General features: G+C 47.9%; 1 protein-coding gene across 2 annotated transcripts in view; it reads right to left on the reverse strand.

The window, feature by feature from the left end:
• Positions 1-14,723, reverse strand: part of Adamts17 (ADAM metallopeptidase with thrombospondin type 1 motif 17) — a 309,925-nt gene that overhangs the window by 63,897 nt on the left and 231,305 nt on the right. For both annotated transcript variants that reach the window (XM_087901254.1, XM_087901253.1), the window contains 3 exons: positions 13,091-13,248; positions 6,975-7,134; positions 3,000-3,135 (listed from right to left, as the gene is read on the reverse strand). In XM_087901254.1, the coding sequence (XP_087757380.1) occupies positions 3,000-3,135; positions 6,975-7,134; positions 13,091-13,248 (454 nt within the window). The remainder of the gene's footprint in view (positions 1-2,999; positions 3,136-6,974; positions 7,135-13,090; positions 13,249-14,723) is intronic.

The following is a 14,723-nucleotide window of genomic DNA, read 5'->3' on the forward strand; positions in this document are numbered from 1 at the left end:
TTACACACACCGTGAATGTCACCTTGGATCAGCCTACTGGCTATCACACTGAGTGGTACACCCCTAGAGCATCATGGTAGAATCCTGAACTTCCGACTTGGCAGGCAGCACACCGGGCTGTGTTACTACTCTAAGCAGCAGCTTTGACAGAAGTTCCGTTCTTCTGTCCTTAGCTCTATTAGATGAAACCTGACCCATCTGTGGCTTATATTAGGGACGAAACCAAATACATCTGCAGAATCCGAGGGTCCTCTTCTGACTCTCTCCTTTCTGCATCTTCTACCCTCTCGGTTTCCAGCTGCTATGCTCACCCTGAGCATGTGTGGGAGTTTACCAGCAGTCCATGACCGTTCTAGCTGGGCCTCTGTTTAGGTCTGACTCTGAAACCTTCCTCTGAAGGCTTGTTCCCTACTTAGCTGGTGGTGCTAGGGTAGGAGGCCATGGAACCTGTGGGAGGTGGCGCTTAGCTGGTAGCAGTGAGTTACTGTGGGGAAGGACTTTGAAGGCCATAGCCTGGCCCCTGGTTCCAGCACTCTTGCTGTAGCTACCTGCTCTGTATAGCCCCATAGACAGCACCGCCATGCATTCCAGCCATTAACATGAGCTGGGCTGCAAGGCCGTGCTCCCTACACTAGAAACAGCGCCTGCAAACCCTTGAGGCCATGAGCCTCAAGCAGTCTGCCCTCATGGAAGCAGTTCCTGTCCAATGCTTTGTCACAGCAATCAAAAGGAACTAATACAGTGTCCACATAGTGACAAACATGCTCCACTCCAATTTCTGTCTGCATTCTAGCTTTTCAATAGTTCCTTTATGTATTTTCTCCAGAGTTCCTTGTCGTTATCCACAGCTCCATCATTATGGGATGTCAACCCTTTGATTGGCAGCTTTTAAGCACTGCTTCTTAGTGTTCCACAGAGGTGCCATGGCCAAGATGATCTAAGTAATTTCTCAATAGAAGATCTTTTCTTAGTGATTCTAGGTTGTGGCAAGTTGGCATTCAAAAATTTCTGAATGAGACCTTCATTAATGTCTTTAGCATGGAAGTAGGCTTTCATTCTTATTTTTGGAGGAGCTCACAGAATCAACATAAGGAACACTGCCTGCTTGTTCTTGCTTCCCATCTTCTCTTAAACAGAAGCTAAGAGTTTAATAAAAGGCTGCAATGATGAGAAGATGGCTCAGCAAGATAGGGTGCTTGAGCTAACCCCCAACAACCCGAATTAGATACCCAGGGCCCACATAGTGAAGAGAGATCATCAATGCCTGAAAGATGTCCTGGACCTCCACACATGTGCCATGGACTATGTGTAAACTCTCTCTCTCTCTCTCTCTCTCCTCTCTCTCTCCCTCTCTCTCTCTCTCTCTCTCTCTCTCTCTCTCTCTCTCTCTCTCTCACACACACACACACACACACACACACAATTAAAAAATAAAACAGTGTAAGCAAAAGGGGTTGGTACAAAAGCCAAACACATTGTGAGACTCCTGAATCAGGCCAGGGGTACACACAGAGCTTAAAAAAACTAGTTGCTCAGCTTGGGGCAGAAAGGGAGGCAGAGGGGTAACATCACACAATGCATTAGAGTCACCGAGTACCATGTGATCCAGCCCACTGAAGCAACTAGGAAGAAACACATAGAGCTAGTGAACACACTCCACCCAGTTTGTCCCAGTCGAGATCTCCCAATTGTATGCCAGAGCACATGGGTAGCATGGCCATCTCATGTTTCAGCTGGGTCTGGCAGAGAAGTTGAGGTGGCTTCCACACAGCAAGAAACACTCACAGAGACAGGTCAGCCACACCCATTAACCTCCTGGCCCCTTATTCTTAGATGCTTAAATTCTAGCATTTACTTCCTCTTCTTCCAAGACAAGCGATTTCGGGGAGCCAATAGGTGCCAGTCAAAAGTGTGTACCCATGGCAACGTTTTCTCTGTGAGACGCTGTCAGTCATGACCTATAAGCTTCCCTCCAGCTAGGACAGTGCATTTTCATTAATGTTCTGGCTTAGAAGGCAGACATTCAGAACAGTGCTGTGTCATGGTGCTTCTGTTGGTGACACACCAACCATGGGCATGCAGCAGGGGTGTCATAGATCACAATATAGCCGAAAACTTCCCACTGCCTGTACCACATCACGGTGCAACCCATGCATGCGGCAGCATGCATGGAAACAAACCTACTGTGCTGTCATATTTATCACTGTTGGAGATGGCTGGGGTATGCGCGCGTACACAGATACACATGGGGTATACTTGCCTATGCATGCTCTTGAGGAGGTCAGAGGTCAGTGCTGGGCATCTCCCTCTATCACTTTATTGTGTTTTATTTTGAGAAAGTCTCTTGGTGAGCCTAGAGCTCACCAACTGCCTAGACTGGTTCCAGCAAGGCTTGGGTATCTGCCTGTTTCCACACATCCCTCTAGCTCTGGGGTTACAGACGTAAATACACAGAGACAGGTCCTCACGATTGCACTTTACCAGCGGATCCATCTCCCCAGCCCCAACACAGCACAGCACACACTACTATAACGATAATAAGTTACCGTTCACGTACTTACTATGCTACAATTACTATTGCTATCTAAGAATGCGCTCCTGTTAAAAGTATTGTTCACTGTAGGTAAGTTTGTGTGAGAGCAGCACCAGCCTACCCATTCTGTGTCTACCAACTGTATCAACTTTATGTTTAAGTTAATGTTCTATTTTGTTCATGTTCTAGGAACAATAAAGTATAACGCATCTATGCAGATAGTCTACGTGTGTAACAAACATTGCATCGTCTAAATAGTTAATTCTCAGAATGTCCCCCGTCATCAAGCAGCATGACTACTTTGAACAAGCCAAAAAAAAAAAACAAAAAACAAAACCATTGGCCACACCAGTAGGATGTGGCACGGACTGGCTCTGTGGTGTGAACTGTGTGTTACCATCCCCCCATCCGAAAGTGTTGCTACCCGATATGCTGGTGGTCCGCGCCACAGAATACGGTGACTTACCGGGACTGGCACGGGTGAGAGTTGCACCTTCGGACCTGGGGCTCAGGGCGGCTTGCTTGGGGGCAGTCACTGTCATTCACCAGGGTAGTGGTCTTGTTAACAATCCGCGTGCACGATACGATGGTCCTGCGTTCTCCTGGAAGCCAGACCGTGGGAGCTGAGAACTTATGGAGGCACATGCCCAGAAAGCTATTCATTCAGGTTTATGGAGGGAGTTTGGGGGGGGGCAACTACTGATCAGTGAATGAGTCATGTCCGTTGTCAAAGACGGGGAGCTGTTCTCTTAGGGATGGGGCGTTTAAGTCACAGCAGAGCTGTATGGAGCAGGGTAATATTCTAGAACAATCTGAGAAAGCAGGAGGACCTTCAGGTCAATTGTGTCCTTGGACGGGCTGGGAGTTGCTAGGGTCAATGCTTTGCCTGGGGCTTTTATTTCCATCAGAAATTGCTAATCTTTTGATCTGCATGCTTAAGATTTAAAGTCTATGGAGATCCGGTCCCAGATATGCCTGTGTATCAGCTTTCACTGAGAGTATGGCCACTCCTTTGCTACAGACTTTGTTTCCTGAGAGATGTGAGGTAGTTGCTGAGATGGACATTCAGGCTTGCTTTGCTCTGGCAGGTGTCCCCCACTGGTTCACTGAGCTCAGGGGTGCTAATATCTCAGTGTCACATGCTCTTCGGCAGCTTGGCAAACCCATTAACCTTTCTTTGAGAGTCCCTATGAGCTCTCAATCTGATGGTTACAACTTTGTCAGGGAGGCTGATTGATGGTCATTAGGAGGGTGGCCTCTGGAACCAGCTCCCTGGGTGCCCACTGGCTTTGCCACTATCAGCATCACTGTGACCACAGCATAAACAGGTGGCACCATGCTTCTATGCCTCAGTTTCCCCAAGTGGGACAGCTTGCTTCGCCACACTTCAGAATGCTGTATTAGTGCCATTGGTATGGCTTGAGAAGAATGACTATAATGGATGAACAGGGAGTCAATACAACTATGTAGGCCCAGGATACAACTATGTAGGCCCTTTCTTTGTAGGATCTGTTGTTTGAGGAATTGGTTGCGCAGGGATGACTAAAAAATGGGGAATCTTAAGCCACAATGTCTGCCCTATGACTCGCGAACGCAGTCATATATAAACACGAAAGCAAAGAGCCATCAGATACAGCAGCAGGCTTGACAACTGAAGGAACTGGAAGTCAGTGGTGTCACCAAGGCAGCTGTGGTTGTGTGGCAGTTCAGAGTTCCCAGAACAGCACAGCCTACTATGGTTCCTCTGGGCTGCGCTTTGTCTACAGTAGGTTAGCCCAGAGGAGATACAGGCACGAATCCCTAAAGTGGGAGGGAAGGAAGCCATCAGCATAGGGGATGTCTGAAATCCCCAAGACAAGGGATCTCCTAGAGACGGTGTACTCTGGTGGGGCTGATGGTGGCACCCGGAAGCTGTGCCAGCTGTCACAATTTGCAGAGGGAAAACATTTAGTGTGAACAGTTGGCTGAGATACAAAGGAGGGAACTTAAGGGCTTGATCATATTGTGGCTCTGATCTCCCCAGGAACAGTGGGATGAGCCCTTTAAATGTTAAATAATGTCATACAAGCTGCCTATGTGACAACATCGTCTTAGCAGACCAGTCACTCAAGAGCAGGATGGGTGGGCTTGCACCTGGGTTCTAGCTTGCCACCTTGCTTGCTGGGTAGAGACTGAGAGGCCTCATCGATCCTCTGTCCTAACTCGGTCTTACCCACCATCCTTTGCATCATCTCCTATGATCTCCTGAGTGCCTTATTGGAGGGACAAATGACATTGACCCAGAGGTAGCTTACTTCTTAGTGGAACTTACTGTTCTTTATTATTTTACTTGTGCTATGTTCTCTCTCTCTCTCATTCTCTCTCTCTCTCTCTCTCTCTCTCTCTCTCTCTCTCTCCTCTATTCCTCATAGATAGGTAATCTTCAAACACTTCAAAGAACTGTAGAATATGGCATTTAAATAACTTAGGATTCTGTTGACATGAAACACAATTCCTCCTGGCAGCACTGATCTATTCCTGAGAGAATGTTGGGCACCCAAGACACTCCACTTGGAGCTTGTTTTCTTCTTGACAAAACTGGCCTTTGAGCAAAGAACTGCCCATGTCTTGACTACTGACAAAATGGTGTCCAGACTGGACAAGCAGGATACAAGCAAAAAGACTGCCAGACCTTGCCAAGATGGGGTAGACAGTTTTAAAATTTTCCTGCCTCTGAAAATGGTCTGTCAGTTACTCTAGGCCTTAGTCAAAGTTAGTTGCCCTAGCATTGCAAATGGAACTTTGGGTGATTGCCCAGGTAGCCTGCTGTCTCTGCCATTTCTTGCACCTTTTGGAAATTACTTGATTGCACTTCCTCATTAGGTCCCTTCTCATGTCTTTGATGGGGTTGAAAACTAGATAGCCATAGTTACTTCCCTCTCATGACTTAGCCAAGCCATTTTTAATGTAACACTTAGATTCTTTAGGATAGGATAACTATTGAAACATTGAGCATATGTTTTCTGTTTGATGGTGCTTATTCTGGCTATAATTTTAATTTCTATGTATGTTTTTGCCTCTTCTTTTCCCTGGACAATACTTGATATTTATTCTTATTGTATATAGTTTTGTATTAGGCTTAGAACTCTCTTATTTAAACAAAATGGGGAGGTGTTTGGTGTCTCCTTCAGCCAATAGCCTTGAAGATATTGGCCCACTTTGAGCATGGTCACACGTATTATAAACGCAGACAGGTCTCTTGGCTGCTGGATTTGGTTCCAGTTCCCAGCGCATGCAGAAGACTGTGGATTGCTTCTCTTTCTGTGAGTTTATCCCCAGATAAATAAACCTTTGTTATACTTCATTCTGGGCTACTGGGGAACTCTTCTGGACACCAACACTCTCGCTCACTCGCTCACTCTCTCCTGCTTCCCCACTTCCCTAGACCTGGCCATGTCCAGTCTACTCCTTCCTCCCTCTGCTCTGAACTCTACCAGAGGCCTCTGGATATCGTCTCTCTCTTATCTACAATAAAACCTTCCCACACCACGGAGCAGCCATGCCAGCAGCTTCTTTACACCTTCTTCAATGAAGTTTTCCTGCTGCTCCTTGGTAAAACTTTCATTTCTTTCTTTTGTTCTTTGATGGTTTCACATGTGCATATATTGAATTTCAGTCATTTCCCCCATTACCTTCTCTCACCTCCCCCCACTCCTTGCTGAAGCCTTCTGGGTCCCAACAAGCCCTCTCCTAGTTTGATGTCTTTATAGCAACCCGCTGTGTTGAATGACAGTTCCTGGCATGACTGGGGGACTCTTTATCAGAACATGGGCAGCTTCCCAGTGCTCCTTCTTAATGCCCTACTAGTGGACACCCCACCTTTGCTACTGCAGGACTTCGCAGTGTGACAATCCCTTTGGCTCCCGTGCAATCTCCACAGTGGAAAGTGTGGAGCAGTCATCACACTTTAGAGGTGACGAAGTGCAGGTGTGGACAGAGTGGGCAGGTTGTCTCCTTTGGCCATGAGAGATGCAGAATCAGGACCCACTCGAGGTGTGCTCTGCCCGACCCAGAGGACACTTTACTTTGCACCTTGGAGAGGGTGACTGTGGCAAAGAGGACAGGGTACTTGGGTATGGGTGAGGTCTTCATCTGATCCCTTTCTACCAAGTTGCAGATCGATTTCAATATCCTCAGGGCCATTTTTATTCTCATACCTACCACCTACTCACATGATTAGCAAATCTCTACTGCTAGGGTTAAGCTCCAGGCCACGGAGCAGTGTGGGCCCTCTAACCTGCAGGAGCTGGGAAACCTTGGCTATATGCTCTATTGAGATTTTCAGGGCCTAAGTTCTTATGGAATCATACATTTTCCATTCCACACTGGGCAAACCGAAGCAGAGGGCCCCAAAGTCAGTGTTTCCTCAGCTGCACCCTCACCTCCCTCACCCCCACCTTACCTCCTCCACACTGCACACTGCACCCTTCCCAACCACTGTGGGTCCAGAGAAACAGAGCGTCCTGTGGCTTGGCGGGCTCACTCTGATTTTCAGTGCTCTGGTTTACAGGTATGGTGTATTCGTAATGAATTCCATAATTCTGGTCGTGAAACAGCAGCACCTGGAGCCATGAGAAAAGGGAGGCCTTGTTGAGACGGAGTGAGCACCCACAGAATGCTGAAGGTGTAATCTGAGCTGATGTCACTCTGCTCTCTGCTGAAGAGCAAAGCAGGTTAAAGCTAGAGGTGCCAGTCTCAGGGTTCCTCAGGGACTTGGGTGGTGCGTGGGGAGAACACACTATCATTGGTGAATTCAGGTCTTTTCTATTCTACATTCAATCTGTTTACAGGGGGAGTTTGGGGTAGTGAAATGCAGGCTGTTTGTGTTATTTTTCTATATCATGCAGCAGGGTCCACATTCCTATCAATTTGCCCACATGGTTGTGCTTTCAGATGTGAAAGACACAAACGATGCTTTTCCTTAGAAAGGGATGAGACCAGTACTAACCATTTCTTTGAGTATAAGTTCGGTGCTGGCTAGTTTATGTCAACCTTGACCCAACCCAGAGCCATTTCAGAAGAGGAACATCAACAGAGAATATGTCCACATCAGAACAGCCCATCACCAAGTGTGTGGCACTATTTTCTTGACTGTTGTGGGTGCTGTGAACTCTGGGTGCTATAAGAAGGTAGGCTGAGAAAACCATGAGGAGCGAGCCAGTAAGAAGCATTCCTCCATGGCTTCTGCTTCATTTCCTATCTCCTGGTTCCTGCCTTGCTTGCCTGAGCTCCCTTAGCGACAGACCTGGAAGTGCAAGGTGAAAAAGATCCTTTCTTTCCTGGATGCTTTAGGTCATGGTGCTTGTCATAGCAACATAAACATTAACAAAGGCAAGTGGTGCCCTCCAGATGGCATCTTCCATTAGTCACTGCTACAGTAGAGTGTGTGTACTCCAGAACAGTCACTGCTACACTGCAGTGTGTGCTCCATCACAGTCACTGCTACACCGCAGTGTGTGTACTCCATCATCAGTCACTGCTACACTGCAGTGTGTGTGCTCCATCATCAGTCACTGCTACACTGCAGTGTGTGTACTCCATCATCAGTCACTGCTCCACGCAGTGTGTGTACTCCATCACAGTCACTGCTACACTGCAGTGTGTGTGCTCCATCATCAGTCACTGCTACACTGCAGTGTGTGTGCTCCATCATCAGTCACTGCTACACTGCAGTGTGTGTACTCCAGAACAGTCACTGCTACACTGCAGTGTGTGTACTCCATCATCAGTCACTGCTCCACGCAGTGTGTGTACTCCATCACAGTCACTGCTACACTGCAGTGTGTGTGCTCCATCATCAGTCACTGCTACACTGCAGTGTGTGTGCTCCATCATCAGTCACTGCTACACTGCAGTGTGTGTACTCCATCACAGTCACTGCTACACTGCAGTGTGTGTACTCCATCATCAGTCACTGCTACACTACAGTGTGTGTACTCCAGAACAGTCACTGCTACACTGCAGTGTGTGTACTCCATCACAGTCACTGCTAGACTACAGTGTGTGTACTCCATCACAGTCACTGCTACAGTAGAGTGTGTACTCCAGAACAGTCACTGCTACACTGCAGTGTGTGTGCTCCATCACAGTCACTGCTACACTGCAGTGTGTGTACTCCATCATCAGTCACTGCTCCACTGCAGTGTGTACTCCATCATCAGTCACTGCTACACTACAGTGTGTGCTCCATCACAGTCACTGCTACACTGCAGTGTGTGTACTCCAGAATAGTCACTGCTACACTGCAGTGTGTGTACTCCATCACAGTCACTGCCACACTACAGTGTGTGTACTCCAGAACAGTCACTGCTACAGTGCAGTGTGTGCTCCATCACAGTCACTGCTACACTGCAGTGTGTGTACTCCAGAACAGTCACTGCTACACTGCAGTGTGTGTACTCCATCATCAGTCACTGCTACACTACAGTGTGTGTACTCTATCATCAGTCACTGCTACACCGCAGTGTGTGTACTCCATCATCAGTCACTGCTACACTGCAGTGTGTGTGCTCCATCATCAGTCACTGCTACACTGCAGTGTGTGTACTCCATCATCAGTCACTGCTACACTGCAGTGTGTGTACTCCATCACCAGTCACTGCTACAGTGCAGTGTGTGCTCCATCAGTCACTGCTACACTGCAGTGTGTGCTCCATCAGTCACTGCTACACTGCAGTGTGTGTACTCCAGAACGGTCACTGCTACACTGCAGTGTGTGTACTCCATCACAGTCACTGCTACACTGCAGTGTGTGTACTCCATCATCAGTCACTGCTACACTCCAGTGTGTGTACTCCAGAACAGTCACTGCTACACTGCAGTGTGTGCTCCATCACAGTCACTGCTACACTGCAGTATGTATACTATATCAGTGTGTGCTCCATCACAGTAACTGCTACACTGCAGTATGTATACTATATCACAGTCACTGCTCCATGCAGTGTGTGTACTCCATCACAGCCATTGCTATACTCAGGTGTAAGTCAGGTTCAAGAGCATGAAAGATGCGGTCTGAGGCAGAGGGATTTGGGGTACTGACATGGAGCCTAAATGATGACTACGCCTGTTGCCTGGCTGAGGCCTGGCTCATGGCTGAACACTAAGGTAGATGGAGGTACAGAGAGGTATCTGCTTGTGGGAGCTGCAGTTTGGGGACCACACATCTGAAATCCTAGTCAGGGTTCAGAATGGAAGGACCTATGCTTTGTCTGGGGGAAACATGACACGCCATGTAAGACCACTAGGTGCCCGACTGGCTTTCAACATAGAGCAGACGTGTTATATATATGTCATGCTGCAAAGCAGGCTTTCCTGTGGGAGAGGGACCTGGCTGTAGACCATTGAGTGTCCCTGGGGGTAAGGGACTAGCAAGTTCATTTCTAGCCATGAAGATCCAGAGAACTACAGGCTGAGTGAGTGCACAGCCCACCTCTGTGTACTGGGCTCTGGCAGATCAGGATGGAAGTGTCTGGTGACAGGCGGGAATTGTCTCAGGCTGCCTGATCCTGCACGGCTAAGTTGAAGGATGGGGGCAGAAGCTCTAGAAGTAGACGCGATACCTGTTTATTTCCCCAGCTAATAGACCTGCACTCATGCACTTGGAGAAATGCTTCCTGCTGAAAACCAAAATGAAACAAAACAACAACAATCACAACAACACGGCCCTCCAAAAAAACTAAATAAAATTAAGTGATTAGTCTTCATCAGAGACCTTTGTTCCCCTCAGTGTGGGAATGAGGCTGGCAAGCTGAGGCTCCATATGAAACCAGTTTCTTAGCCTTGTATGATTAGTGAATTTATGTGTCTAGTTGGTTTCAAATGCTGATCCCTAGGACTCTGTAGGTACCCCTGATTGTGAAAGTAATGTACGCACCACAGTTTGGGAACCATGGTTTTCTATGCCGAGGCAAGGGAAGCCTGACGTGAAGTGGAATAAAGAGCACATTTCAAGAGAGGAAGAGTTAAATATTAAATAAGGGCTGAAGATCTAGCTGGTTGTGAGATACTTTCTCTGACTTCAGTTATGGTCGGAACAGCCTAAGGCTGGTATAGGCTTCACTGGGCTGAAGACCCATATGCTTATAAGAGCTTTTGGTGAAGAAAGGCCCTATGCACACTTCAGTGCTTATTAGAGAGGGCAAAGGGCAGCTCTAACAGCTGATGCTTCTGCATGGGCCTCATTTTGTCTCAAGCCCCCTCTGTGCCCCTCTGAATACTTGCTTTGAACTCAGAATAGTTGTGGGCGGTTAATTCAAAGGTTTTGACTGGGAAACATCTTATCCTGAAGAAATGGCCCTGGGACAGGTCCCTGGGTCCCAGAGATCAACTTGCAGAAATGATCTCCAATGGAATCCCTGGCAGAGTCCCAGACAGTTTATGGCCCACATGGAAGCTGGCTGGCTTTCAGCTCCGCCGAAACTATACGGGGTCAGCACCCTCATCTGACCACACTCAACACCCGCAGTAGGTGGTGGCCAGATAATCTGAGTGTTAGCTCATCTCCAGGGGCACAGATAAATGGGGAGGAGGGGAGAGGAGAACTTCTGAGACCAGCAGGCACTTCGGCCAAGTTGTACTTTCATGACACATGCACAAACTGCCACAAACCCTGATCTTCAGGAAATCAGCATCAACCAGCATCACCTGGCACGCACAAGGCCTGCGTTCAATCTCTAGCACCCTCACAAAATTATCCATAATGGGGTGTTGTCATACATAGTCCATGAGATCGCTTAGACCCTGAGAAGGCAGCTGTGCCATGACGCGCTGGAGGCCTTTGATACCAAGCCAAAAGTGGCAATCGTGGAGCTCCCAGGAAATAAGAGATAACACTGACATCCTGGCTAGCCTGAGTCTACAGGTTTTCCTAAGACCACATGGGGGGTAAACTGAAGATGGAATCTGATTCTTTCCTAATTCCCCAGTGCTGGTCATAAGCAGAATCTGGCCAGTCAGCGTGGTACCTACATTGCATCCACAGTTCACTTCCAGAAGGTGCTTCCCACTGTGGGGCAGCTCTATGTTTGCTATCGTCTGTTGCAAACACAGATTTTGAGCACAGCTGTGCTGGTTAGTTTTATGTCAACTTGAGAGGAAGGAACCTCCATCGAGAAAATGTCTCCAGAAGATGGGGTTGTAAGCCATTTTTGTAATTAGTGACTGATGTGGGAGAACCTAATCAGTTGTGGGTGGGGCCACCACTGGGCAGGTCATCCTGGGTGCTGTAAAAAAATCAGGCTCAGCAAGCCGCGGAGAGCAAGCCAGGAAGCAGCATTCCTCCATGGCCTCTGCTTCAGTTCCCGCTTCCCAGTTCCCACCTGGTTTGATTCCTGCCTTGGTTTCCCTTAGTGGGCTGTAACACTGGATATGTGGGTCAAACAAACGCTTTCCTCCCTAATGTGCTCTTCTGTCATGGTGGTGGATCACCACAATGGGGACCCTAAAGTAAGACAATGACCTTCTGCTTAATGGTACCAGCTGTCCCTGGCTGTCACCCATGTGACGGCACAATCTCTTCCTGGAATCATCTCCTTTTGGAAAAGCTAGGTGCTCTGCTAGTGAGCAACCATAAAGAAATTCTGGGGAGGAACCCTGAGGTGGAAGGCATGGGACCAAGAGAGAGGGGAAGAGGTAGGGAGATGGCTCAGTCAGTATAGTGCATGCTCCAGTTATTAATGTGCATGTTCCAGTGAGTACCGTGCATGCTCCAGTTATTAATGTGCATGTTTTGTCAGTATCGTGCATGCTTCAGTCAGCAACATGCATGCTACAGTGAGGAACGTACATGCTCCAGTTAACAACATGCATGCTTCAGTCAGTAACGTACATGCTACAGTCAGTTGCATGCATGCTCTAGTCATTAATATGTATGCTTCAGTCAGTAATGTGCATGCTCCAGTGATAAATGTGCATGCTCTAGTCAGCAATGTGCATGCTACAGTCAGTAACACGCATGCTCCAGCCAGTAATACACATGCTACAGTCAGTAATGCACATGCTACAGAAGCACACGGAGCTGAGTTTGGATCCTCAGCACCCATGAAGAAAGCCAGGCATGACATCAAGCATGTCTAATCTCAGAACTGCAGATGAGGGCAGAGATAAGGGAACTGCTGACATTTACTGGACAGCCAGCCTAGCCAAATTGATAAGCTTCAGGTTGTGTGAGAGGCCCTGTCTCAAAGTGTAAATGTAGACAGCAATCAAGAAAAGACATCGGCTGCTGACCTCTGGCATCTACACACATGCGCACAAATGTGTGCCGGAATGCACATTTACATACCCTCAAGAACATGTTCCTTCACCACATACACACACTATATAAACACATCACACATATCCGTATACACAAATAAATGAACAGATGAAAATAACAGTAAAGACAAAAAGGCCTTGTTAGCAGGGAGCCTTGCAAATGCCCCGGAGCCAGAGGCATCACCTTCCACCCAGGTCCTGGGAACAAGACTAATAAACCTACTAAGATGCCAGCTTAAGCCAATGTCCAGGGCCAGCACTCACCATCAGATGCAGTGGCACCGTGGTGGGTCCCTTGGCTGAAAACTTCTCCCATAGGCCTCTTCTCACATAGCGAACGGTCGTACCTGCAATCTGGAACTCTCCCGGGAGCTCTATCTTCCAGTCACTGTTGATGGACCTCTTACTGGAGTCTTTGAGAGCTGCAAAGGAAGTTGAGCATTGGAAAATCAGTACCATTGAGCCTGTCCTCAGAGGGATTGTGGGGGTCCTGCCTGAGTCTGAGGCCACCATATGGGCGGGCAGGAACCAGCAGTGAGAGAACGGTATTCTCTGGGCACCAAGGACAGAAGGTTGGGTCACAGACAGCAAACTTCTCTGGTTCCCAGGAGAAAGGGTTGTGGGGGCTGATGGCACATCTTCCAGCACATGCCTATCCCTCTGCTGATTCCAGGAATGGGATTAGGGGAGAGGCTGGAGGCTGGAGATGCCCGGATCCAGTCCAAACCTATGGCAGGAGACGGCTTCTTGCCTGATGAAAGAGTTCTACACTGGTATATTCAAGGCCACAAAACATGTCTTGGAGCTTTGGCAAAACTCACCCCATTCATTTGATATTAAAAAACCTATTAACAAGTATTAGCTGTATTATTTTGGGGTTCAGTATGAGAATTGATTATGCGTATATTACATATATCAATAATGACTGTTCCACATTCCACGTGTGAAAGAGAACGCACAGGACTTGTCTTTCTCCGTCCAGTTTACTGTGCAGCACACAGTCCCCTACAGTTCCACCCTCTTCACTGCCAAGGACAGGTTAAAGATGGCCAAGTGACCAACATCATCTCGAACCCAGTTCTGCTCAAACCCCTAAGCAGCTGAGTGACCTTGAACTTCTGATCTTCCCAGTTACACCTCCCTAGTGCTGAGGTTACAGGTGCACGCCATCATGTCCTGTTTATACAGGGCTGGGGTCTGAACCCAGGGCTTCCTGTGTTCCAGGCAAGCACTGTGCCAATCCTCAGGAGCTTTAAAAAGCTTTATTTACTTTTCTATTTCTATGCACATGTGTGCATGTTCCTGCATGAGTTCATGTGTATCGTGTGGAGGTAGAGCCCCAAGAGATCAGAAGAGAGCACTGGATTGTCAGGAATGAAGTCATGGCCAGTTGTGAGGCACTGTGTGGGAAGCAGGAGTTGAACCAGGGTCTTCTCCAAGAAGGGTGAGTACTTTAACCCCCGTACTATCTCTCCAGCTGCTTCCCCCACCCCATTTGAGACAGGCTTTTCCACTGTAGCCCAGGATGGCCTGGAATTCACTTCTTGCTTTAGGTATCAACCATTCTGCTCGACTTGATCCTTCTTTAAGAATAAAATGTAAATACCTTACACGTATTAAAAAGAAATAACCTCAAACCAAATCAAACCCAAACCAAAATCAAACCCTCTAACCCAAACTCCTCACTTCCACGAGTCACTGGGGAGATGTAAAGCAGCTCACCCTTGTCAGCACGTGCCCAGGGACAGAACAAGAATTAGCAAATGGTAGCAAGGACAAGAGGAAAATCCCACACGGTGTGGCTGGGAATGCACATGTCTCTGGCTATTATGGCAAATCCACAGGAGAAGCACGGAGCCAGCCCAGGATCTATCTGGCCTCCCCACTTGCGGTAAAT

Source organism: Myodes glareolus, chromosome 24 (assembly GCF_982192425.1).
Source record: "Myodes glareolus chromosome 24, mMyoGla1.1, whole genome shotgun sequence".
Taxonomy (NCBI): domain Eukaryota; kingdom Metazoa; phylum Chordata; class Mammalia; order Rodentia; family Cricetidae; genus Myodes; species Myodes glareolus.